Source organism: Salarias fasciatus, chromosome 1, assembly GCF_902148845.1.
Source record: "Salarias fasciatus chromosome 1, fSalaFa1.1, whole genome shotgun sequence".
Lineage (NCBI taxonomy): Eukaryota > Metazoa > Chordata > Actinopteri > Blenniiformes > Blenniidae > Salarias > Salarias fasciatus.
Window position 1 is genome coordinate 6763499 of NC_043745.1, and position 27627 is coordinate 6791125.

At 42.9% G+C, this 27627-nt stretch overlaps 1 protein-coding gene across 1 annotated transcript in view; it reads left to right on the forward strand.

The window, feature by feature from the left end:
- LOC115395310 (cell migration-inducing and hyaluronan-binding protein-like) overlaps window positions 1-27627 on the forward strand; it is a 184731-nt gene that overhangs the window by 152690 nt on the left and 4414 nt on the right. Inside the window, exons 16-28 of the mRNA XM_030101175.1 lie at window positions 893-962; window positions 1428-1556; window positions 4156-4241; window positions 7106-7237; window positions 8832-8867; window positions 11342-11497; window positions 14846-15026; window positions 15178-15393; window positions 17311-17522; window positions 23335-23520; window positions 23618-23822; window positions 25910-25996; window positions 27231-27388. Coding sequence (XP_029957035.1) covers window positions 893-962; window positions 1428-1556; window positions 4156-4241; window positions 7106-7237; window positions 8832-8867; window positions 11342-11497; window positions 14846-15026; window positions 15178-15393; window positions 17311-17522; window positions 23335-23520; window positions 23618-23822; window positions 25910-25996; window positions 27231-27388 — 1854 coding nt within the window. The remainder of the gene's footprint in view (window positions 1-892; window positions 963-1427; window positions 1557-4155; window positions 4242-7105; window positions 7238-8831; window positions 8868-11341; window positions 11498-14845; window positions 15027-15177; window positions 15394-17310; window positions 17523-23334; window positions 23521-23617; window positions 23823-25909; window positions 25997-27230; window positions 27389-27627) is intronic.

The window sequence follows — 27627 nt, forward strand, 5'->3', positions numbered from 1 at the left end:
GAAATTCACTTATCCTCCAGGTTTTCACTGCGTTTTGACCCTGCTTTCCACTGCTTGTCTCATTTATCCATTCTCTCATGCACCTGCAGCCAAACAGCCGTAGAAAGTGTTTCCAGTTGAAGCTGATCTTGTTTAAAACTTGCTTAAAGGCATTTAATGTGTGTTTTATTGATTCCTCTTAAGGAAATGATGCATCTATATTTATCCTATTCATAGTTAACCACACATGCCAGAAGCAGTGGACTGTATACTTTCCTACACTGGTCTGGAAACCAAGATCAGTACAGAAAGGTCGCTGCATTCATGGACCATGTCACTGAAAACCTAAAGGAAAAAAGAAAATGTGTAGTAGAAAGGAACAGTATGTATTGAAATGCTTTGATAATATCATAAACGAGGTATTTAACCTTCGCTGACCAAACAGCACACACTGTCTGCAGCTGAGAAGTTGAAATAAGCAGAGATCTGAGATGTGTGCGATAAACATGACCTTGTCGGTTTGCTTTAACTCGCCTTCATCACTCACATTTAAAAGCCGCAGATGTGTTAGTTTTTGTTATTCTCTAACAGATTCATGTGGACTCAGAATCATATTACCTTTGTTTACCTGCCTCCATTTTACAGAAGTGAAATTATATGTCCACTTTTATTAGAGCGAGAGGCGAGGCTCCAGCGCGAGGGGAAGAAATGGTCCATATGTACGCCGAGCGCCGCTGTCACCGGCGGAATGGCTCAAATCATTTCCCGCCCTCGCTTACTGTTCCTGTCTATTGAGAGGCGGCGCTCGTGCTTGCTTTATTTACCCCTACATCAGAAGTTCAAGCCATTTATGTGAAATGCAATAACCGAACCCCCCGCTCCCCCCTCTCTCCCCCCTCCCCTCCCGTTACAGCGCCACTTCAACTTTCTGGATCGCCAACCCCAATAACAACCTCATCAACTGTGCCGCTGCAGGCTCCGAGGTGAGTTTCCCCCGCTCCGACTTTTCACTTTCACTTCCCTCAGCCGCCGGCGCTCCGCCCCCCTCCCCCCGCCGCCGCCGCCTCCCCCACCTCTCCAGGTGGAGGTCTGTCTCATTACCACATTGCCAGGTCAGATTAATGGCTGTATACTCCTATTAACTTCAGCATCAAGCAGACAACAGACAGAGGCGCAGCCGCACCTTCACTATGATAGAGTGCCAATTATGATCATACTTCTGGGATTTCACGGGGATACTTGGGGCGGGATGGAGTCTCATTTATCCTCGCCGGTGTAATAACTTTCCTCATTTGCATACCTGTGTAGAACAACACCGGCAGACGGGGCTGACATGCGAACTACGACAGCGAGGCTGTGTCAAACTACTAATGTCTGGACAAAGAAGCTTTCCTCATGTTAACCAGTCTTCTGTGTGTGTGTGTGTGTGTGTGTATATAACCCCACAGGAAACTGGATTCTGGTTTCTCTTCCACCATGTGCCCACAGGCCCCTCGGAGGGGCTGTACTCCCCCGGGCACACTGAACACACACCTATGGGGCAGTTCGTCAACAACAGGGCTCATTCCAACTACAGGGTACGTCAAGACTTCCCGATATGAGCTGAAAAAACAGGCGCGAACACAGTTCTGAAATCCTTGTTTCTCCAGTTTATCAACAGATCAACCAGTTTCAGTCTCATCTGTGTTCAGATGAGAAGCAGCCTTGACGTACAGAGCTGAGAGCTCGTTCAGGGTGTCTGGTCCTGGTCCTGGTCCTGGTCCTGGTCCTGGTCCTGGACCATCTTTAAAGTCTCCTCCTGCTGCAGCACAGCTGACTGCAGTGAGAGGCTCATTATTGGTCTTTCTCAGGAGTTTTACTTGCTGCGTTGAAGCAGAGAGACGTCAGAAATTAGCAGGATTGCTCTCCAGGACCAGAGAGGACGCCACTGATCAAGTCTGTCTCCGGGTTGAAGTTAAATACACTGCATGCAGGATTACCTCGGTAGATAGAGACTCACCAACAGTTTATCAAATCTACGGTGAAGACGGCCTCAGAAGTTTGCTGGTTTGAACCATGAACTCTTCATGGCTGTTAACTGCACCAAGTGTTGGATAAGAAGCCAACACATCAGGAAGCATGAGGGGGTGTCTGGGAATTAAAAAACAGTCAGCGATGAGTGCTGACCTCAAACAACGTGAACGAGTTTTATTAGAGATTTGAAATGGAAAATGAGAGAAAAGATACCGATCGCATCCTGCTCTCATCTTAAAGGGTTTTTGAACATTCAAGTCGGTACAGTGAGCGTAGCCAGCAGGAGAGGACAGCTCGATTGACACAACAGCGAGGGTGAAGGTAATGGGTGGAAAGCAAAAACAACAGAAAGGAGAGAGTGAAGTGAGTCGCCGTGGCGGAGATGGGAAGGAGCCGAGGCTGGAGGCGCCCGCGGCAACACACACAGCTCCAGCAGCCAGAGATTTACCAGGCGCCGTCGAAAAGCAAGTTGCTATTGTTATCTCTCTCCTCTCTGTGCCTCCTACAGTGATCTCCTTCCTCGCCCCTCTCACTCTTCCCTTCTTCACTTTTAATTTGGATCACCCTAATGGGAGCGGCGCTGGTGTCGGGCTGCCTCCTCGGAGCGCTGTGAGAGGAGAGGTCACGTCGGGGCTGCAGGTTCAGCGTTCGGAGCGGCAACGCAACGCGGCGGCTTAGTTCTGAGGCAGCAAATTGGCTGAGGGGAGGCTTCTCGTCGCCCTGCGACAATTTATGTCAGGAAAAGTTGAAGCTTGACGCTTTCGCAGGACTGACGTATCTGAGAGCGGCGCTGGCATGAAGAGAAGTGGCTTCAAGTGTCGCTGCTCCAGTTGTTGGGATTTAAAGCATGATTTAGCCACAGGCGGCACATCGAGTTCTACAGTCGACAGTTTGATCCTTAATTTGGATTTCGGTCTCCAACTGCTCTGTGAGATACAACCAGTGTGATAATTAACTTAATATATGCCAATATGGTAACAGTTTAGAATATTTCGATTGTAATAAAGCCAGTGATTAAAATAGATCCGAGGAGGTAAACTTGAAGAAAATGTCTGTTTTCACAAAAATCTGACAATTACTCCAGAAAATGACGACAGTCTAAATAAAAAAAAAAGAAGCCAATTCTAACGTTACTTTCTGATGTGAAAATACAGTGAAATGTACGAAAAACTGTTGCATTATGTGTATTTTAGCAGACTCACCTTGACAGCATGGCTTTGAGGCTAATGCTAGTTTATAGCTCTGATCTCTGTTGTCTTCTGTCTGATAATCTTAAGAAATGTGGTTAAAAAAAAAAAACTGCACATTTTCTTTGAAATGTGTGGCACTGAAAAACCTACTTGCAAACAAATGTGCAAGATGGAGCGGCAGGCATGAAAAGATTAGCAGGATATTGTGTGAATCGTTTGAAATTTTCTGGCCCAAATGACTCATAAAATGGACTGCTGAACGACATCCAACAAAAGCCTCACCTGGTCGAACACAAAGCGCCTCACACAGGAATCTGGGACATTTCAAACTGCTCACCTACTTCTTCTGTCACCACTGTTAAAGCCGCCGAACAGACAGGCCCCAATTCAAACCTATGCTCATAAAAAAAAAAAAAAAAAAAAAGAGGTCCGTCTGTTGCAGTGAAGAGCAGGTCGGGGTTAATAACCAGCTTTATCGCAGCTTCCACAAACACCGCCAGCGGTGCAAGACTTAGCACCGGCCGAGCAGCATTACGGTGATGGAAGCAGCTGCATCTGATTTCCTGCGCCGCCGCTAATTAGGACTTGATGGCGAAGCTGTGCAACATGTGTCTGAAGAGAGGTGCAAAACCAACGTCTTCTGATGCCGAGGCTCAGCTATTGGTAAAAGGAGCCAATAAACACGTTTACCAACAGGAGGAAAACCGTTCACGCACTCGGCCTGTGACTCAGCAGAAGGGTCAGCGTGTTGAATAGAAATTGTGATGTGTACAGTTACCAGAGTGCTTTCTGTTAATTCCACCTTCTCTCGAAATAGAGACAGGGTTTCGTTGCAGTTGAATGGGAGATATGAGCAAACGGAGCCTGACCTGTGTCTGATGGACGGGGAGCAGACTCGTCATGTTGGTTTTAGCCTTTATGACTGGTGCTGCTGTGCCTGACGGACCGATCTGCCTTCTCTCTCCCGCTTCAGGCTGGGATGATCCTGGATAACGGGGTGAAGACGACCCAGGCCAACGACAAGGACAAGAGACCCTTCCTGTCCCTGGTGGGCGCCAGGTCAGACTCGGCCTCTGGAAACATCTGTGCAACTCGCCGAAGTCGCAACATGCCCGGTTTAATGCAGCAGCGCCCTGGAGTGGTTTTTCCCAGAGATGTTTTCTAAGTGACAAATGATGGGATTTTGGTTTAATACCAATCAGCCAGTGTCACTTTCAATCCTCCCCGAGTGTGAGTGACAATGCTTTTAGTTGAAACGGACGAGGAGGCGTTCAGTTAATCTCGTGTGGTCAGAGAGAGAGGAGCAGTGTGTCATCCTGACCTCACTGCTTCAAAACCAATACACCCTTCACAGCTCCTCACGTCACCTTCCAGGCTTTTTTCTGAAATTCTCACGATTTAACCCAAAAGGGATGAAAGCAGCTCGTGATGGAGGGCAATCCCAGCCTGACAGGGGTGTTACGCCGTCCTCTCTGACAGTGAATGACAAATTGATTCCAGCTACCGTCTCTAAGGCGTTCGTCATGTGAGCGAACAGTTTTCGTGCTGGTGCTCTGCCTGCAGAAACCACCTCTTCCTGTTTACTTGGTGCTGCAGTACAGAAGCTCCATGGTGTCCTCGTAGGGCAGGGGTGTCCAACATAAGGCCTGTGGGCCAAAATCTGTTTTTTAAAAAGAAATTTCTTAAGAGTAGTGAACACAATAAAACACTGAGACCCAATCTGAGACGTGGTGATGCTGCCATGAAAGCTGGCAAACTACCTTCAGCCCCAAAGTCATGTTGAGCTTGAAAAAACAAGTATAACTCAGTTTTTGGGACATTTCTCTGTACTTAGCACCAGAGGGAATCCTGAAAATGATCTTTATGTTGAGATTGTAGTCTTTTTCTGGAGTACTTTTTCTTTTTCTGGCCCACTCCAGATGAAACTGGGCTGAGTATGGGACCTGAACTAAAATGTGTTTGACACCCCTGCAATGGAAGATCATCGTAAAGTTAGATTGGATGAGTGATGTTGTTTTTACGTCAGTTACATGGCATTGGGAAATGAATTAAAATTGTTTTCTGCTAGAAGCAAGACTACATCACCCAGGAAAATATCAACAGCATTCATAGTCACAGCTGTGTCTCAGTTGATAGAGCGGTTTGTCTTGCAAAACTAATATTAGCAGTTGGCTTGGACAATATATCACAAATTTATTGTTATTATCATGACATCAGCGTGCTCCATGTACATATTGGAAAAACACTGAACAGCGATACATGATGTTTCCATTCATGCTCTGCAATCCATCAAACTTAAACATATGACTTCATCAACAGCCCAGTTATTTCATACTTAGAGGCCAAAAATCAAGCAAAGAAACCCAAAAAACAACAAAATGTCTTTTCTTCTGCACTGCTGCTGGTGGGAACTGCAGACGCACACGCGATGGGAAAAATAAAAACAAAAAAACATGGCAAGTGTTCTCATTTCTATGGCCGTCGCAGTACTTGGCAGCACTATGGCATGTCCACATGGTGTCCTGCAGCTCCGGCTCGCGGTTCGATCTCTCATCTCAACCTGTGCATGTGAGCGCTGAGCTCTGATTCGCTCCCGACGGCGTGCGAGGGACTGCATGGCAGCGTGAGTGCATGAATCCGATCAGGTGAAGCACTTCAGGAAGCAACACAATCTGCCACATAAGCAAAGCTGAGTCAGCATTTTACTTTTAGCAGCATGCACATGTATTGATCTGGCATCCTGACCGTCCTTCAGCTGCGGAGCGCTCCACTTTCCTCCAGGCATTTCTGGCCTGATGTATGGATTCCTCTCATGTTTGAGCGTTAGGTCGGCCGTCTGCCAGTCCCGCTCGTTTACCACGGGGATGTTCAGAATGTGCACGGATTCAGATTTGTCCATGCACAGCGGGCGTCCAATCAGTTTGAGCTGCCTTTGTGTGACGGATGCATGCGAGCAGCCTGATCGTTCTGCAGATTTCTGTATCAGAGAATCTGTACTGGATTCCTGGTCTGATGCACATCCATAGGTGTCTAAGGAGTTGGCTTCATGTCTCATTTCCTGTGCACAATAATGCAAGTCTTGTACCTTTTTCATATTTGAGTAGCCTTTACTGGATTTCTTGTTTTTCTCCGTTGAGTTGATCATCAGAAGGTATTTTTTTGCATCTTCAGCTCCTCTGTAAGTTATAGGTGTATATAATAAGTTCAGTCTCACTTCAGACCAACAACTGCAGATTCAAACAAACCTCCAGCAAGTTTTCTAACATTTCTTATTTTCTCATCACACCACCACGCATTATTTGTCTCCGACTTTTTTTTATGAATTACCCCGATTCCAGCCACATTAATGCAGTTTAACAGATGGCGGCGGTGTGATTTAAATGAAAATAAGTGAAAGCCTGAAACGAACTGTTGATAATTCATTTGTTGATGGGAGTGAAAGCTCGGTGATTAAATCGGGAGGAGAAGACAGATGTGAAGGGAGCCACATCAAGTGTGGAGCAGACAGCGGCGTGCATGAGGAGATTATAGAGGAGGACATGCTGAACAGCTCAGACTGCGTCTAAACATTGTTCCCTACTGAAATGTTTTCTGAGTCTGTTGTGGTTCCATGGAGCCAGTTTCTACTGCTGGTTTGTGGACATATCTCCCTGTTATCAGTCCTGAATTCTGGCTTCGTGCAAGCTGAAATGTCCGTTTACACGACAATGTTTCAAGACAAAAGGCATCGTTTTGGGTTTTTGTTTCGGAAAAGTTTCACATTTACATGATAACATTTTGAAAAGGATGAACATTTACATGGAAATGACAGAAATGAGAGAATTGTCATTAAGTTATTAAGTTAGTTGACCTTTAAGAAAGAAGAATGGTTGAGACTCAACGAGAAAAACGCTCTGAGTTTGTTTCTCCTCCGGCTCGTTCAGGTACGGCCCTCACCAGGATGCGGATCCCTTCAAGCCCAGAGTTCCGGCTCTCGTCCACCACTTCGTGGCCTATAAGAACCAGGACCACGGCGCCTGGCTGCGGGGCGGGGACGTCTGGCTGGACGACTGCCAGTGAGTACCGACCCCCGGCCAGGGGTTCAACACGCGGCTCAAGGTTTTCAAGGCCAAAACAGCAAATCTGAACTGGAAACTTATTAATCCCACTGGTTAAAGGCGGTTTGAGGGACTCGAAGATTTTTACATTAATCCTTATTTATTTATTTATTTTTTTAAGTTTACTGGTGCACAAACCGTCACGCCTGGTCTGACGTGATAAAGAAAAGAGTGGGATAGTCAGATTAGTCACATCTCATGTTGTTGTTATTGGGGTTTTACCGTGGTATTAGTGAAATCTCTAATAAATTCAGAACACATACTAATAAGAAGGAATCTTAAATCTAATTAAGGATTATCCTCTGTGAATGAATCCCAGACGCGCTGAATTTTCGGAGGAGCAACACAATCTGGAGAGAGATGAAGCTTTAATACACTTACTTAAATGACATATAGTGTTTGGATGTAATAAAAGCATACTGAATAATCTATTTAGTCGCTGCATACTGTTAGGTAAGACCTCAGTGGAGTATTGGGGTAGATAGAGATCCAGACACGGTACACCAGTTGGAAAAGTTTACACAGTTAACAAATCAGAAATCCTCAAACATTTACCCACAGATTAAATGATAATATTAAAATCAATCCAATTTCCACACTTCAACTCAGCTCCTTTAAAAAAAAAAAACTCTAATTTTGGAACCGGCACACTCCTCACCGCCTCAGGGAGTCTGGCTGTGCTGAGATTGTTTTCTGCTGTCATGTTGAATTATATCAAATATCCTGGAAATGTCTTCGAAAAAGCTCAGAATTTCCATATTTTCCTCGCAGGAAGTTCCAGAGATTTGTATTTTTCCCGGTCAGAACCTTTTTCCTTATCAAATCAATCCTGAAAGCTTCACGTCGGCACTCGGTGGAACGTTCCTGTCCAGTCAGACCGCTTTATTCTGTTGTTATTTACATCTAAAACTCTTGATGTTACAGACAGAGCTAAATGACTGTGATATCCTCAGTGCATGAGTGTGTGTGTGTGTGTGTGTGTGTGTGTGTGTGTGTGTGTGTGTGTGTGTGTGTGTGTGTGTGTGTGTGTGTGTGTGTGTGTGTGTGTGTGTGTGTGTGGTGTGTCCCAGTGAACTGGTAGATGAACTGAAGAGATCTGGTGGCTCTGTGAAGCTTCTGAGCCCGTTTTGCTGGCCATATGTTGATGATCATGTCCTGACGGGAGCGCTCTGATCCGGGATGAAGAGAATCATCAAAACACCCAAAGAGGAGAATCATCTCCCCGATGAGGCAGACTGAGCCCCTCTCCACTTTATTTCCCTCTCATTTGTCACACATTTTAATGTTTAGGGGAAGTTTTGGAGTCGGTGGAAAGCAGCGCAAATGTTTCATTATGAGTTTCACGAAGCAGAGGTGTTTTTTTTTTTTTTTTCTGCACATTTGATGGCACAGATGAAAGGAAGAAACTCATCCGTATCTAATAAGAACTTTTTATCTTTTTCAAACTGTGTGTGTGAGTGTGTGTGTGTTTATGTGTGTGTGCTTGTGTTCCCTGGAGACATCACACTTTTGGCTGCACTCGTGACAATAATATTCTCTCTTTCTTGTTTAGATTTGCTGATAATGGCATTGGCCTCACTTTGGCGAGGTAAGACTCCCCCTCTATTAAAGCGCCGTTCATATTTCTATGGGTACAAATAAAGAGCTGTTGAATGCATTTATCCCCCCCTCCTCCCCCCGCCTCGCTCTTCCTCCCTCACTCTGTGTGAGTAATTGGAAAACGCCTTATAAGGACTCTGCTTAGGATGCGCTGGGAACGGGGGCGCTTTGATGCGGTGTGAAAAGTAATTTAGGAGCGAGATGGTCACAGAGGTGGGAATTGGTGAGGAGTTTCCCGGCAGGCGGGGCCCCGACTCAGCTGTTCTTCACCGTCCTCTTCCTCACTGCCTGCTCTCTGTGTCCAAACCGACTCACAAGCACTGAGCTCGCCGCCTGAATATTGAAGGAGCAGGTGGAAAACGGTGTTGTTCTCTAATGGGCCTGCTAGCATTGTTTTTTTTTTTTTTTTTTTCCTGATTATTGTGAATAAATCACAATTAAAATAAATGTTATGAATCAGAACTGATATTTCAAATGAAATCCAGCAAAATATTCACACATAAACTGCAGCTCACAGTTCTCCACAACGTCACATCAGTCTAAAAGCAGACTAAAATTTGATTTTAAAGAACAAAATCTCTAAGATCACGATTTCTAATAGGGTTCAAAATGAATTAAATGAAAACGGTGAATATAAATATTAGGAAATATAAAGAGTCAACAGTTTAGGAGAACTGTAGTTTAGTAAAAAGTCTTAAGCTGCTTTTTAAAGTGAATTGCAGATGAATTCTGCATTTCGGTATAAAACAGAGTAGAAAGTAAAACAGAAAGTAGAAATACCTTCGCAGTTGGAAATACTTTCACAAAAACTGATTTGATGACCATATGTCGGTAAACACACTGAGCTCCCGTTTAAATAAAATGTGCTAAATTACATGCACATTTACATCAATTGCACTTTTGACTTGTGTGTGTTTTGTGTCTTTTTTTGACAGAAGCGTTCGGTTCTAAGAGGGTCTTGCATGCATGAAAATTTGGTTTCATGCAGTGATTAAATAGAGCAATGAGCCCAGACAATCAAAATGTAAAAATGTAATACTGCAGTCGTACATGTTGGTAGAGGAAGATACTGCAAATACTTCTGAATTTGCTTCAAGAGAAGAAAAACACAAAATGAGAGAAACCGTCAAATCTGTGGGAAGAAGAAAATCAACAACAAAGACACTTTAAAAAGAATCACAATACAGAAACTATCTTAAGATAAAGTCTACATTTAAGAGTTGTGGGGGGCCAGCTGAGGAAAAGATTCTCACTTCAATAACAGCAGTAACATCTGCACCTCATCTCTAAATATGCTAGAAAGTTAAATGTATTTGTATAAATTCCTCTGAACAATTTACACATCCAGAAAGACAAACATGCTGATTGGAAAATGTGCATTGCTGTAATAATCTATTTATCCTGTTTGCATCCACTCGAACTTTAAATCAGGCTGTTAATCCTCACTGAATGAAGGAAAAAAAAACCTGATGATGATCTCTTCATCTTTACACACTCTCACCATGTGGATTTGTCTCATTGTCTTGACAGATAATCCTCTTGTACATTTTTAACGTGTGGTTGGCTCCATGAGCAGCGGCGTCCCGGGAGGCGCTGCGACTGTCATCCACTGACGATCTGTTGTGGAACTGCTGTAACTGTTCCGTTAATGATCACACGGCGTTAGTCTGTAAAAGGCGATAATGACGTGAGAAAAATACTAGAGAAACTTACTCGACAAGTGAGCAACAATACAGACAAAAAGTGCTAATTATTGACATGTTATTCATTATATATTTCCTGTTTCCAGTAGATGCTTTAAAAAGTAGTGGCAAAATCAAAGTTTCATCCTACTATGTATATTTGTCTTGTAACGCTGCTTTTTTAAACTAACTTTAATTTCTTAAGTATAGAAATATTCAACCACACATTAATGGTTTAAATTTTCAGTGTCTAAAAGGTTTTAAATAGTGAAGGAATAGATATTGCTAACAATAATTATTAACTATTAAAAAATATATATATTCAAGTAATGGATGCAAAATGAAACGGTCTGTCATTTAAATGTAGCCTTTAAGAAACAATGATTTCAAACTTCTTTTGATTTATTACACATACAAATTAATATTTCTTTTTTCACTTTATTCTTCATCATTTTAGCTTCTAAGCCATGAAAATAAAAAAAATGCAGTGTCTTATACCAACTTTTGACATTAAATCTGAATTTTTCTTGAATTTTTATCACTATACAGGTAAAAGAAGCTTGAAGTTTTCACCTTTAAGTTATGTTGACACCTCTAAACATGTCACACACACAGTAAAGCCCTTAAGATGACATTTCGTTATAAAATGTCTTCTTTTGTATGCATTGTTGTAAAACTGACCAGAAGTCAGAAGTGATGGTTTCCAGCTGCCGCTGCGTGAGTACAGTCTCTGATGGAGACATCTGAATAACGGGGGGATTCATGTTCCGTCTGTCTGCAGCGGAGGAACGTTTCCGGACGACGACGGTTCACACCAGCAGGTCAAGAACTCGCTGTTTGTGGGCGAGAGCGAGAACCGCGGGATGCCGCTGCCGGACAACAGCATCTGGGGGCCCGGCGGCTCCGACCTGGCGGGCAGGACGCTGCCGCGCGGCGTGTGAGTGGCCGAGTCAGCCTCTTTAAAGGAGAGCTATGCAACTTTTGCTCTCGCGCTCCCCCTACTGGTCTCCTGTGAAAGCTCACTGTCGTAAGCGTTCTCCGCATCACCCCCCCTCCCCCACCCCACCCCGCTCGCAGACAGCGTCCTACTCCCGTTTCCTTTTTTCGGCTCGTCAGACAAACGTTTTTGTCCGTCTTTTTGGTTCTGCCATCCGTGAGCACCTAAGGGTGACGTTGCTGACACTAGCGAAGGTTTCATGTTTGCTTTATGCGCTTTTATCCTTGTAATCCCGTATGAGTGCCGTGAAGCAGGTTTGTTCTCGCGAGATGTTGTCGGGTCGGATCCTCTGAAATTGCAAGCGCTGTTTTCAGGACTCAGACCCCGGGCGGAGTGGAGGGACTGGCCAATCACCCTGACAAGTCTTTGTTTACCCCCACAGGGATTCTGAAACACATTTATTGAGATAAAAAAGTTGCATAGTTCTGCTTTAAATAACCCATAAAACGCTCATTTCAAACATGAGGTCCGTGGGCCAAAGTCAGGCCGCAAAGCCGGCTTGATGTTGATTGTAGTCAGTTTTAGTAGTAATTGTTTATTTCTTGTGAAAATATAGACATTTTCATGACATCACGTCGGTTAAACTAGGTTATTACGGTGCTATTTGAGTGATCCGGCTCGATCAATATGAAATTAAAGTGACTAGTTTCATGAAGGAGTAAAAAAAACCCAAACAAACATGAAGAGCCCTTTTTCTTGGAAATAAGCTTTTTTTTTGGAGGTTTTGCACTTTGTTTATCAGTATTTGCAAATATAGTTTAATGGCACAATCATCACAACATATATATGATACATAGTATGCAAAACGCTCTCTGTATTTTCCTTTTTTTTTTTTTTTTTTTGGAAAAATTCACAAAATGATTCCTGTACAGAGAGTTATGTTGTTGACTGTCATTATGTGGGTGATTGTTAAAATCTGTTCCTTTGAAAACATCCTATTCTGCCTTTATTCTACTTGACAGCAGTAACAACAGTCTTTATTTACACATTTCATGTGAAAGTACACTCAGTGTGCTTTGAGGGAGCGATAAGAGAATAAGAAATAAAGTGAAGCATATTACATTAAACTAAAAACTCAGATCACCGGGTTCAGAAACTCAGAGTTCTGCAGGCGTTTTAGGCTTATGAAGTGGAAACACAACATTTTCAGACTGTTTTCAGATAAAAACAATATGGTGATACAGTCACTAAACTCTCCCTCGCTTTAACACACTTACTGGAATATGATGGTGTGTTTGAAATAAATTTCTATCTGCTAAAGAATCAAGAACATTTTATGAGTCACGGGCGAGATGTGGGTTCAACTCCTCCTTCAGTAAATCTGTGATGTTATCCAGCATCAACGAGCATTTACACTGAGAGAAAAGCCACTGCAGTTATATCCAAATGAAAGCTTCTCCAGTGAAGTGTTTTCAAATAAAATGTTTGAACTTTGCAGAGGAAATGTTGAATGTTAAGTGGAAATAGTTCAAGTTAATGACAGACTTTTATTAAGAGGCTGGAGATTTAAGAAGAAACGAGACGACATTCACTCTGACAAAACAACAACCGCTGAGCTTTGAGCAGAAAACCTGAAAATGAACACCTCCAACAGCAAAACTACTGGAAAAAGATAAGTGGAGGAAACTAAGAACACCTCAGCTGAGAGGTATTTGAAAAAAGAAAGTAGAAAAATGCTCCAATTTTGTCTTCATTATCTGATTAATATGAGCAAGGAGCTTTTTCTGTCCTGTTCTGTTCATTTTGGGACAAAAAAACCTCCAACTAGAAGGTAAAAAGTTTGTTAGCTGCTTTGTCAGCTATTGTTTCATTTCCAGCTTCTGTGCTTTTATTCTTTCTTTCACTGAAAAAACCATCTCCCATGGCATTCAGAAACCAAACTAACAGGTTTGATGAGTATATCCAGGTCTCTGCTATTTAAAAACTGAGCTCTGCAGTAATCTTTAAACAGAACACAGCAGCTGCTCATGAAGCAAACTGAAAACCTCCTTTTTTAACTGAAAGCCCAGCGATAGGATCAGGGTGAAGCGTCCGTTTAATAGAAGCTGACATGTCTGATCCAGACGGCGAGGAATCGGGCCGCCGCCGCCTCGGCCCGCTTGGCAGAGTTCACAGAAATGATATTATTAGAGATTCTCTTCTGCTGTGGGAGGAAGGCACCTCGACCGGTCTGGACGCTTCATATTAACCGATCTTTGGCAGAAACCGCGGCAGACTGTAGTGAAACGCACACAGTGGACCTTTGAAGGAGGTCACTGGACTTGAACCGGTGCTGTGAATACACCCGCCCACTGAACCCCGTCCTCCAGACGAGACAGTAAAACTCCCAGCAAGCACCAGGAAGCTGATATCTCCTTCAGTTTCAGTCATGAAGGCTTTTGGAAAAGGCTCATAATTTAAAAGAAAAGTTGAATTTATCATTACTTTTCAGCTTTTATGACTCAGTACTGTTTTTCATGACAATGTTTGCAACCAAAACCTGAACTTTTGCTCGCTAACTGCTAACTGTGAAACCTAAAAGTCAGTGATGATTTTTGATGCTTGAGAGGGCAGAGAAGAAGGAAAATCAGTAAAATTGCATGAAAACCTTTTAGCAAAAAAAAAAATGAAAAAGAAAACAATGTGTTTTCAGTAAACTAATATTTACCAAGTCATTGTAAATCACATATTAAAAATCACTGAAAAGCTAATATATAGTAGTCATTTTCTGAACTCCACCATCACCTCTCCTCCCCTCAGCTCAGTACTTCTTCAGTGATTTGGTCCTCCGTGCTGGAGTACCTTTAAAACCTTCAATAAAAGAAGCACATCTGCAGATAAAGTTCCTCAGAAACATGCCTGAGAGTCAGAGGGGACGTCTGCTGGGTGCAGACCCAGAACATCATTCCTCCTCCTTCATAAAAAACATACAGCCAGTTTCAGTTTCGCCTGATTTCAGAAACAGACGTGAGCTGAAGTGAAATCCTTTCCCCACTTTTTTCTTATTTATTAATTTCCTGGCATTCCTCAAGCGAAATGTTAAGAGTTCAAACCAAAGAAAAAACTGAGTTTGATGCTGTCAGACAGTTTTTCTGATATCTGGACTCTAGGAATGGCTTCAGATGATTGATGGAAACATTAAGAACGTATATTTGATCAATCCCCGTGGGGTGTTAGTTAACATTGTCATGTCTTGAAATGAGCCTCTGCAGTGACTCCTGTTGTCATCAGTCACATCCCAGATCAGTAAAGAGTTAAAAAGAGTCAAATCTCTCTCTCTCTCTCTCCACGGTTCGTGTCTCCCGGCAGTGATTTTCCCATCCGGGGCATTCAGATCTACGACGGGCCGATCAACGTGCAGAACTGCACCTTCAGGAAGTACACGGCTCTGGACGGACGCCACACCAGCGCCTTCGGCTTCAGGCTCAACAACTCCTGGCAGAGCTGCCCCAACAACAACGTGACCGACATCACCTTCGACCACGTGCCGGTGAGCTCGCCGCCGCTCACACTTCTGGCCTGATTTTAAAAACTTGGACAAACAAAGTTGTGTTTGAGAAGAAGTTAGATTAGCTGGAGGACAGTCGGGTCCCAATAGCCCATATATTTAAATAAAGTCTCACTTCATCTCCCGTCCTCAGATCACGTCTCGGGTGTTTTTCGGGGAGCCGGGTCCTTGGTTCAGTCAGATGCAGATGGATGGGGACAAGACCACCGTCTTCCACGATATTGATGGCTCTGTCAGCGAGTACCCCGGAGCCTTCCTGGTGAAGGAGGACAACTGGCTGCTCCGTCACCCCGACTGCATCGACGTGCCCGACTGGAAGGCGGCCATCTGCAGCGGGAAGTACGCTCAGGTGGGTCAGCGGGTCGCCGCGGCGGCCGCAGACCTCTTCAGGGCCCCGCATCCACGAGCGGACAGAGAGCCGCTCTTCCAGGCAGCCCGGTGGGGATTATGGGAACTTTCATTTCCCCGTCTCATAAAGATGATGGAGAGCAGCTCTGGGTGTCGGGGAGAGGTAATCGGGCGCATCGTGGTGTTACTTTCAGAAACTTTTCTTTAGAGTGTGTAAAAACTCTTTAAAATAAGAAGGAAACACTTGAAAGTTCATGTTTGTTCTTCTGAAATCTGATCGTTTTTGTTCTTTTTCAGAACATTTTCAAGCTAAATATTGAATTTATTATGTTTTATTATGTCAAAACTGAAGAGTTTTGACAGTCAGAGATGAAAATGTAGTTTTCGTTCGATCACCTTGTTCTGTCCATTTCTATCCTGTGTTTGTTCTTTGAAGTCTGTTTCTCATTCATTCACTCGGTGTATTTTAAAGTTTTGAAGTTTAAAGTAACATTTAATCCCCCTCCACTGGGAAACCAACTTCACAAAAAACTTAATTTTTTTTGTTGGAGTTGGTTCTATGACCAGCAGTCACAGAACTTCAGGATCTGTCCTGATCAGAGCTGAACAGCACAATCAGACAGGTTAATACAAATAATAATGACTAAAGAGAAATGAGCACAGTTTAAATTTGATTATGTAAGTCACAACAAACTGAGGGGCCTTTTTTAAAATGCTGTAAGTTGTAAGTAAGATCTTGGAATTACTGGAAGCTGCACAGATTCATTAATCAGCCTTGAAAGTGATCTTGAAGTTGGTTTCTTATTGTACTGCGTCTCACCCAATGACCATAGACTACGGCATGGATGAGTGAGAAACAAACTTGAACAAAAGGCTGCCATGTAAATTATTTTGATGATTTTTAAAAATCCAGACGTTATAATACGTCAACATCTCAGCTGTGATGAGCTGCCAGACCAGAATCATGATTTGGTTTAAAAATGTTCAGATTCATTTCTCTGCACTTTTCCCCATTATCTGATAATGAATTATTGTGTTTCTGGAAAATTAATCTCAGACTGATATTTGGATCAGTTTGGAGATATTGGGGAGTTTAGGAAAATCTACTTTATTACTTATAAAGACACATTTTTTAACTAAATGTAAGGGAAACAAATCAGTCAACCACAGAATGAGCTTTAATAAACAACATTAAATACAGACATGCCTCTAATAATGCTGTTTATTGACTCTGGATTCTAAATAGAACCAAATCTTTGTCCGTGAAACTCCTTCAGACGCTATACGGTTTGCCTGTGATCATCAGTTTATAGCAAAGTTTCTACGCTGCTGTACTTGAATCGTAAAATTTTACACTAATTGGATTTTTTTTTTAATCTGATCTGTTGGGAACATAGCTTTAAACGCTATGCAAAGACAGAGATCTTATCCCCTCTGTGATAAAAAGAATAAAAGGACTTCAGCGGATGTGCTTTAATGAAGAAGATGATTCATAAACAAACGTCTCCAAAACTTTGAGAATCAAAGCTCTCAGTTGATGTTAGTTCTTAGACTTTATCCTCCTGCGATTAAAATAATGAGGATTCAATAAAGGAGACGATTTATAAAGAAAGTCTTCTCAGTCCTCAAGCAGTCAAATATGGTTTCAACACCCAACGTGAGTTATATGCATTTAATGTGAATCGACAGGAACTTCAACTTAATTGATTCAATGGTTCTCTGGTTTTGAGCCGAGTTTTCAGCTCAGTAGTAATTCAGTCTGTCACCTGAGTGTTCATCTCGGGTTTGTTTTGGTTTAGTTGTCATGGAAGGTTTCTTGGCCGCAGTCTGAACAGATAGAAAAGCAGAAATGGCTCCTGAAGCTTTGTCAGCTGACATTTGTCTCATGCATTGTCCCGTCTCTACCTTTGTTCTCCAGATCTACATCCAGACGCGGAACCCGGCCAACCTGAACATGTACATGGCGAGGGACGAGTACCCCGACCGGCCGCTGATGCTCGAGGGCGCCCTGGGGAAGAGGAAGCACTACCAGCAGTTCCAGCCCGTAGTCACGCTGGCGAAGGGCTACACCGTCCACTGGGACCAGGCGGCGCCGGCGGAGGTCACCATCTGGCTCATCAACTTCAACAAGTCAGTGACCGACACGACAACCACACACGTGAAGCACGCTTCCAGCAGGGGGGCCGTCTGTAGGGGGTCGGACTGCCGCTGGAACCGTCTTCTTGCAGATGTTAAATAAATTCCGCTGACACGGCGTCCTCCAGAGTGGTTTACAGCGTCGGTCACCTTCACCCATTCACACACCAGTGGAGGCAGAGGCCGTGCAAGGCGCTCAATCAATCCACTGGGAGCTGTTTGAGGCTCAGTGCCTTGCTCAAGGACAGTTTGTCATATAGATAGATGGGTAATCGAACATCCAGTCTTCCAGTTGAGAGACGATCCGCTCTGCCAGCGGAGCCACAGCTGCCAGGGAAGTGTGAACAAAGCCGTGAGGTGGAGCTTCTGCTGAAGCCCAGAGTGCTTCCAGTGGCAGGACCAAGCGCCGTGCACGGCAGAGTCAGATTCTACAACAGAGAACAAGATGAGGACGGATTTTCACTAGAAAATAAGTTACAACCTTGACTTCTCAGATATTTAAAGCTGTGTAATTTTAAGAAATTATCTTTTTTTTTGGTCCAGATGAAAGACACCAGTGGGAGTTGTTGGACCACATCAAGCAGCTCTGACAGATTGAAGTGTATCAGTAGCCACACGCGTCTTCTCTCTGTTAGTGTTCTTTTAAAATTCATATCATTAAAAATGACAATATGGCAACTTTGTCATTTCCTCTTGGAATATCATGTCGAATTAATTTGGCTTTTTTACGCCACAGAAGTCATTTTCAGAAAGAATCTTCAGCGTTTTTTTTTTGGTTTTTTTTTTTGTTTTTGTTTTTTTGTTTTAGTTTTAGGGATTAAGACAACCTGTATTGGTAATTCTTAAAAGTAATAACAGAGTGAAACTTTGTTTTATATAATTTAGTCAAGTGAATCCTCCATGTTTCATAGATTTAATACACAAGCAGGCCTTTTTTGTTCACAATATTATCTTAGTAGAGTTTTGGGTTCATGCTTTTTTAACAGATGACATAATTAACACAAACACAATTTATCTTTAGGTAAATTTAGTGAACAAAAATAGATTATACAAAACACAGAGAAAAATTCCAATATAGAACGTCAATCGTTTGCTATTTTTCATCTCATTCATCATTAAATGTATGTTATTCTTCGTGTATTACATGATTAGACACTTTCCTGGCATATTTCATAACATTAACTCCTGTAATGCAACTGATAAACTTAAATAAGAATCTGTACAAACTTGTGTATTTCACGTTTTCTAGTTTTTAGACTTAAAGCTCCACATTTTTGGAAACGCACTGAAGCAAACAGCCAAAGGGAGAAAGAGAAGAGAAGGAAGGCCGTCCTTATGAAAGGTCATTTCAGTCCACTTCCATTTGGTTTGGCTTTATTCACACAACTCCAAATCATCCCGTGTGACATTTAGACAGTCACTTTTTAGAATAACACGAACACGGGAGAAAAAACTTTCATTTCAATCTGTGGACATTGTTTTTGTCCTTGTTAATAAATACCTCTTGATATCAGAAACACACCTGAAGGCCTCGGACATACTGAAACGTGTGAAACAATGAGCTCATCGGTATGATTTATGACTTTAGGCTTGTTGAAAAATTTAGAAAAAACCCAACGATACGGAATGTTCACCAAATAACTGATATTTTGAAGGTCTTATCTAATAACTGTGATTTCAGTGTCTCATAATTATGACTATCTTGTAATTACAGGATAAGATCTCATAATGAAAAGATCAGAATCTCATAATTACAACAGATGTAGCGAGCATTCAGAAAGTATTCAGATGGGTCTGCGTTACGCACAAGGACACTTCCAGGAAGCAACTTGGGACTTTTTCATGAACTTATTAAAGACAAAATAACCAAATATTATGTTCGATCAGTGTTTTAATTGAAGCATATTTGGCGAAAAGATTCACTGTTTAGTTATCTAGTGAGTGAAAGACACAAGTTTCAAGTCAAACGTGATCAGATTAGACGGAGGTTTAATTTACTGCGACCGCGCCGGAGAGAAGCAGCTCTTCAGAAAAGGTCGAGCTTTTCCCCGTTTATGTTTTCAAACAGTTCCACTTTGGGATCCGTGTTCAAAAAGTTACGTTGACACATAAACAGACACCCAAAACACAACTTAAATTTTTGTAAAAGTACTTGTTAGATAAGTTTAAAAGTCTAACGTTTGCTTTGGAGCAGGTGTCCAGCTGTTGTGTTTTGGGTTAAAGCCATGTCTGATCATTTAACCCAGGATTTTCTCTTTTTTTCAAACCAAATTTCACTTTCAAGAATTTGCTCCCATCTCCACATGCTCTGTTCTGTGCAGCTCTCCGTTGGAGGCCGACCTTTGACCTCTCTTATAGGTCCGTGTTGCAGCTTTAGGGAGTTTTAAGCTTAAGTCTGTTTCATTCCCACAGTGAAGAAGTTTTATTTGTTCATTTTTTTTAATTAGTTCCTCCATCTATTAAATTCCATCTATTAAATTAATTTGCAAACATTTCCCAAACTAATTATTTATTGTAGATTATTGAGGAAATGAGTATTTAAATAAAGATGCAACACAAAGAGAAAGGTCCTCTGCTAATGACGGTATTCTCTCATATTCAGACAGACATTACAGCACTTTTAAATCCGTCCAACTCTCAGATAAAATGACTGAATGGCACCATTTGATATTTTTATGTTGTTCTTTTGAGGCATGTGAGAAACATTCTGCTTTAAACAATCACTTTTGTCCAATGTGGATTTTTTTTCCTCTTACCTCAAAAAAGTTTGAGTGTCTCGTTTAAGTTTTAAAGTGTCATTTAGTCATTGGCACTCATTAAATATCTCAGATTCAAAAGTTTTTAACTGCTGCTTTCTCTTATTAACTGTTAGGAGCACTTTCAGTGTCAAGTTGTGCACTGGAGGATTAAATTTCCCACCTCCCCAAATTCTCAGACTCACACTCTTGTTGCAGTTAAATGTCGGTGTGTTTGAACAGCTTCAGTCGAGAACGCTGAGCCGTCTGAAGCTTCCACTTTATAATGTCAGGAAACATTAAACCCATCAAATGAGCGGCTTCCTGCTCCGTTTTGCTTGTGCTTTTAGATGTACACTCAGCTGTCCTTGGAGAACTTCGACATTGTAAACAAATAAAATAAACCTGACGTTTCTCATGCTAGCTCTGAGTCAGGCTCTTTCTCAGAGAGCTGATGAGCAGCGGATGTCAGATGGGATATTTCCAGACACTGAGTCTAAAAATACGCATGCGATGTCTCGATTGGAGTTTCTGACATCCGAGCGTCCACTGGGCTTTAACATACACCTCAGCATCAATGTTTTTTTTGTTTTGTTTTGTTTTTTAATTCATTATCATGGCTGTGTGTCATGACTGCAGTAAGGACGGGACCGTCTGGGGCAAAATACAGCGAAATGTCCAAATAAGACGCCTCTGCTATAACATACATTATGCACGTTCTTAAAAACTCCCCCTGACGTAGCTTTGAAGCTAATGCTGGTTCAGGAAGCTGCTGTTTAGTGTTTCCAGGGTGTGTAATTTGACAAGTGGTCCAGTTGTGCTAAGCTCCAGCCCACTCTGTGTAAATATCAAGTCATTTATGTTGAAGACTGCAGGTCTGAATCAGACTGAAATGTGATTCTTACACCTGAAATTACAAGCTCTGGGCTACAATTGTCTCTGCTTCCCAAGTGTGCTTGAATCTGTAACTGTTGGTGATAAAATCTCATTGAGTTACCAGATTTTTAAGGAGGAGAGCAATAGAAAGAATTCAAAGATTATACTTTCTGTTGCAGATTAACAATTTAGGGATAGAATCTAGGTAGAGTTTGAAATGTGCTGACTCTCAACAACTGCTGGGTATGCTTCAAAACATCAGGTTGTGTGTGTCTGTATTCATTCATTCAACCATTCATCTCAGTCGACTCACAGTAAAACCCCTTTCCTACTGGCCAAAAACTCGTTTAAACCCGCTAATAATCGGCTCCTCATGACAATTGGAAAGTGTTTAAACAGCATTTCGACCCGGGTCGATCGACCCTGCAAGCGATCCGGGTTTTAATCGGCTCGCCTCCGATCGGCTTGAGTGTGAAAGGCAGACAGTTTACGTGATGAAGTCGACATAGTGTGGCTATGTTAGCGCGCTTGGGAAAATGCAGCCATGCAGCTCGCCTGCAGGCGATCAGTCCCGGATCTGCAGGCAGTGGGAAAGGAGTCACTTGTTAATGGGTCAACCCGTGTTTTAAAAATGCGAGTCGAACCACTAGTTTCAGTGGGAAAGGGGTATAACAGGAAACAGATCTCGAGGGCAGGGTTGGGATTTTAGGTGAAGACAGACAAACGTTCATGATTTGCTTCTTGTTCCTCAGATAAACCCAATTATTCAAGGGTGTGTGGCAAAAATTCAAAAACCTCTGTTTTCTAAATACATAAAAACATTTGACCCCCATTGACCTGATGATATTTTAAAATGAACACCAATCGTTTTACCTTTTAATTTTGGAAAAGTTTCGCATTTACGTGGCAACGATTTAAAAACGATTCCCTTGAATATGCAGTTAGCATGCCAGGCCACCAGGTGGCGCTGTTGGCTGTTTTTGTGATGAAATCTCACACAGAGATAATACACTGTAGAAATGAAGAATGGCGAGAACACGGATACAGATGATCAAGTCAGATTGTTGTTATGGTGGCTGGAGAATCCGAACCAGGAGTCATGACACTCTGGAGGGAAACGCTGTTGTTGTCGTCTGTCGACATGCTGAACAACTACGACATGTTGACCCGTCGTCCTCCAGTCGTACGTTTGCTTTGTGTTTACGTGTCAGGCAGAGCTGTGATAAGACTGTTAAAGAAGGAGTCGAGGGGCTGAAGGCCGCCACACACACCTGGCTGATTGTAGCGTGAAGCCTGCTTGCAGAGCTGCTTCCCATGCTGACGAGCTGCTTTTCTGATCACATAACTCCGAACTTTTAATGAAGTCTTTGCGGGTCGGAGCGGGGATTAGATCGCTCCTGCCTGCATACAGTCATGTTCGCTCCAAATTCACCCTGAGTGAGTTCATCGGCTCCTTCTCCACACGCCACCACCAAAATGGGGACGAGCCTCACTCTGCGCCCGGTCCTCCTCCCTTCAGATGTGTTTTTTAAAGGCTGGTTGTCATTTCAGGCATGTCAGTTAATCCCCGCGGCCTGAGTCCTCCCCGGAGATAAAAAGCTCCGCCGTACACCAATGGCCCCATCTACAGGCCTCCGAGGCGCACGGCACCTGCAGATCCAGCTGAAATATGACTTGCTTGTTTTTGACTTGTGTGAGGAAAACAGCTGCTGTTTGTCCTTTCTGGGTAAAGCGACTGATCAGGGCTTAATGAGCGGCTCCGCTCTGCTTTGTTCAGCACGCCGTGATAAAACGCAGCCACCTCTCTCAGCTTCAGAGTGCTGATGGAGAGCGCTGTGGCGAACTTTTATGTTTGTAGTCTGGCTGATGAATTGCGGGCTTCCAGCCAGTTTGCGGAGCGAATTTCTCTTCGGCTGACTTTCGTCTTGTTTCATCTTAGTTCAAACATCATCTTTCAGAGTTACAGCTAATGTCAACCTGTTCTAATGAGTTCCTCGACTAAACAGCCCCGAATCATGATGCTCCCTCCACCATAACGCGCAGCACTTTGTTTTGGTTGATTTTTTGCATTAGTTTGTGCTCCGTTTGGTTTACAAATCACATCGTGTTATCAGTTCATTCAAAAAAAATCAATCAATCAACCTCCTGCTGGTTCCCAAACTTGTCTTCACGCTTTGTGCTCTCTGTTCTTTCAGAAACGACTGGATCAACGTGGGCATCTGCTACCCCAAAGGCACCACCTTCACCATCCTCTCAGACATCCACAACCGCCTGACCAAGCAGACCCGCAAGACCGGCGTCTTCATGAGGACGACTCAGAGAGAGAAGGTCAACCACTCGCACCAGGCCAGGGGCTACTACTACCTGGAGGAGGACACCAGGTCACACACACACACACACACACACACGGATAAAACACAACAATCACAACAGACAGGATAAACAAAGAGGGTGTTCATGTCGTGTGGTTTCTTGCAGCCTGCTCTTCCTGAAGGTGACGGCCCATAACGACCGGGAGCAGTTCGCCTTCTGCTCCGTCAAAGGATGCGAGCGGGTGAAGATCACGGCCGTCATCCCGAAGGGAAGCCCGCCCAGCAACTGCCTGGCTCAGGCGTACCCCAGGCACGCCGAGCTGCCCGTCGTAGACGTCCCCATGCCCAAGAAGATCCCCAACGCCCGACTGGTGAGCGTCGGGGAGGATCCGGGCTCGGTGGATTTGTCTGATGGAGGATTCTGGTTGTTTAACAAGCCTCTGCTGACATTCAAACACTGTAAAACAGAGGGGACCTAATGTCTTCCAGGGGCCGCATCCTCAAGCACCAAGCATGCAGTCGTAGATCAGGAGCCTGGAGATGCAGATTCCATTTGAATGAGTGAATCTGTGGTTTGGTTAAAGGGAAGAGCGGTGCTCAGCCTTCATCTTAACTGTTGTTGAGTGATTAAAAATACATCACAAGCATGAATTTCATCTGTAAACGCCAACCACACTAATGACTGGAACAAGCTTCATAGAATCAATGTCCTCAAAGTCCTTTAAACCCAGGAAAAGCTTTATTTTGGCTGATTAAAAGCCTGATTCAACTGAAACCACTTGGTTGAACAAGTATAAAGAACTACTAAGTAACAGTATTTAATTGAGTCAAACGAGCCCTGCACAAAGGCTGTAGTCTTAACACTAAATGACCACATTCAAGACAGCCATGCAGCTAACATCAAGAATGAGGCCGAAGCGTGTTTTATAGCACTGATGAAATCATAGAATCTCAATCTAACAGTATTTTAGTACATTTCATTCACGGTGTCTGGATTTAATCTGTGAGCGCAGTCAGCTCTAAATGTGTGTTATTTAAAGACTTGATCTTGGTGTGACAAAAAAAAAAAGAATTGCGAAGAATCTAAGAACCTAAACACGCCTAAACCAAACCGTAATGCTGTTATTTGGGTGGATTTGCTGAGCAGTAGTGGAAGTGACAGCCGGATGTCGGGACTGAGCCCAGTCTCTGTGACAAATGAACTGTTTCTGTGTGACGGCTCTGCTGTCAGATGCTGACCCAGCAATTATTAAATTATGATGTTATGTTGCCACATGTACTGGAAGTGTTTCAGAAACCACAAAAAAGTTTTAAGCATTTGATAACTTGTGAGCAAAACCTGTGATGTTTATCAGACTTTTGCATGCAAACAGTTTAATTCGATAACATTGCAATCACACCTCATTTTCAGGTCGTCTACTGATTCATTAAGCAGCATGCGCACCATGTTTGCAGGATTTTGTGCTCAGAGAGTAAGCATGGCTTCTCTAAATCCTCAATAACCTTAACAATGACTAGGTTTTTTTCACAGTTTACTCCTCTATGAGCATCAAATCCAAATATAACAGGACAGTGGTCTTGTGCTTCTATGCTGTTTGAGGATATTGCAGTGTTATTTTCTTGCAGGTTTACTGTAATATTTACCTTCCAAACTCTTATTTGCCGAATAATTCTAGTGAAATGAGTGTGTGAACAGATTCAAGTTGAAACAGCACTGATGAATGCACATGTGCACGCCTTAAAAGAGACGTCACAGTTTATTCTTCTACTTTATTGACCTTGTTTCAAATAACACTGGAGATCACAGTAAAGTTGGGTTTTTGAAAGTGGATTCTCACTGAGAAACTTTTGCTCAGAAAAACCTTAGAAATGGGACTTTATTTACATAATGTCACTAATCTGAGGTCCAAGACCCTCACTTGAACCAGTTGACGCTAAATGTGAGACTAACCCTGATCCTCTTTGTGTGCACTGGGCCTGGCTGTGGCTGAACCCGATAATGTCAAGAAAAGTACGCAGTTGGCACGTAAACTGTTCAGATCCACAGATCATTTTCCAAACGGTTTTCACGTCATGTTTTCCCACCGTCTGCCTCTCGTGACCTGTAACCCGAGTCCATCTCAGTGACTAAATACTTTCACTGCAGAGACACGTTCGCCTGTTTTCATGAAATACATTCCACTTTAATAACGCCCCATCTGCCGTCTCCTCACCCACACCCTGTTTTCTCTGGGTTTCCTCCCTGCAGCGGAGCCTCGCTCCCCCCGACAGCAATCACCGGGAATCTAATCTCTGTCTGATATTACAGAAGTGGCATTTGCAGCTGTCAGTGTTTCCTCTCATTTGTTTTTAGCTGTGTGGACTGTGCTGAGTGAGAGCTGGCGTTGAACCGGCTCGCGTGAAATGCCAAATTTTGTGTATTAATTCCAGCTCTGTGCCTCCGCTTGTTTGCCTCCAGCACACGCCGGAGCACTTCCTGGAGGTCAGGCTGGAGTCGTACAACACTCGCTTCTTCCACATCAAGGAGGACTTTGCCTTCACTGAGGTATTTTAAGCAGCTGTGGAGTTACCGTGACGCTGAGCATCCCTGGGTGTCTGTTACTTTGGAGAGATTTTCAGCATATGTAGTAATTCACTCTCTTTTTATGTTGTAGAACAGGACAGTAAAACTCGTTCTAGAGGGCCGGGATGGTGAAATGGTGTCATAGCAGCCTTTAATTCTAAACTTTAAAGGTTTTATTTGTTGTGGAGCAGAGGATACGTGATAAAAACGTCAGTATTTTCAGAAAACCAAAATAAATACTACTGAAAGTGACAACATTCTGAACGTAAGCCATTTTAATGAAACTGGTCGTTCTGGTGCAAAATCCAGTGAAATGTTCTAAAGTCTTTTGCAATATGCATGTTTTTTATAAAAATTTAAAGCGATGGCTTTGAGGCTATCAGTGACATAGCCAGCTTTCATGGCAGCTTCACTGATACCTCAGCTCAGGTCTCAGTGTTGCATTGTGTCTGCTATTCTTCAGAAATGTGCTTAAAAAGTCTTTGGTTTTTTTGGGAAATTATGATCACTTCCTGGGTGGTTTGGTGGACCGGATTCGATCCTCTTTAGGGCTGATTTTGGCCCTTGGCCGTTTTGTTTGACACCACTGTTTTAGAGTTCTGCAGCTGTAGCGGTAACACTGCACTGCATTGCAGAATACATCACCTTAAACATAAATATTGTCTCTAAATGCCTCATTGTGCCTCAAATAGTCTCCCCCAAATTCAATGGTAGCAAGCTAACCGAACAAAATTACAGCTTTCTTTGCAAATCTCTTGTAAAATAATATCGTATAACTCTTCTGTTTAATAAAATCCTGGGTTTTCTGTGTGACGGAGTAAACAGTAGATTCACAATCTATAAGTGAATGAAGAAACTTTTCTTCATTTCCTCTGAAAAGCAGCACTTTTTCTTCATGTTGATGGATATTATATCATCCCAGACTGTTTGTGAGCCGTGCACAGAGCGGCTTCTCTGGGATTAAGTGGCACACAACAAAGTATTTTAGTATTCTGCACAAAATGTCAATTAATTTAAATTCATGTCCTTTCAAAATCTGTGAAAACCAGACGCGTCAGTGAGTTTAAGACGAGAAGAAAACATTCAGTCACCCTACATAAGGAAGAATGTTAAAATAATCTCTTTCTTGAAATACTTAATTCCTTTCTGCAGTGTTTTTCTTAAACCTTTGCCACCTTACTAGCATTAATAAATGACGCCCGTTTGTCTCTGACAGGTGAACGGAAAGAAGCTGTACCAGCCCGAGGACGGCGTCCAGCTGACGGTGATCGACGGCCACGACGGCAAGGTGGTGGAGAGCAAAAGCTTCAGGAACTCCATCCTGCAGGGCATCCCTGCACAGATAGATAACTACGTCAGCGGCCTGAGAGACAGGTGAGCGGCTGGAGCCACACCGGCTACAAACAACCGACACAAAGGCTTCCGCGCTGAGGTCAAAGGGCAAATGGGAGGTGTGAACACATGGTGGTTAATGCAACATTTCAGGAGCTGTTGTAATATTTCAAAACTCGATTAGAAACATCCAGAAAACACAGTGCTGCAGAGAAAAACTACAAATGTCATTTCATCAGTATATAATACAATGGAACAGAAAAGCTTTATTTTTCTGAAAT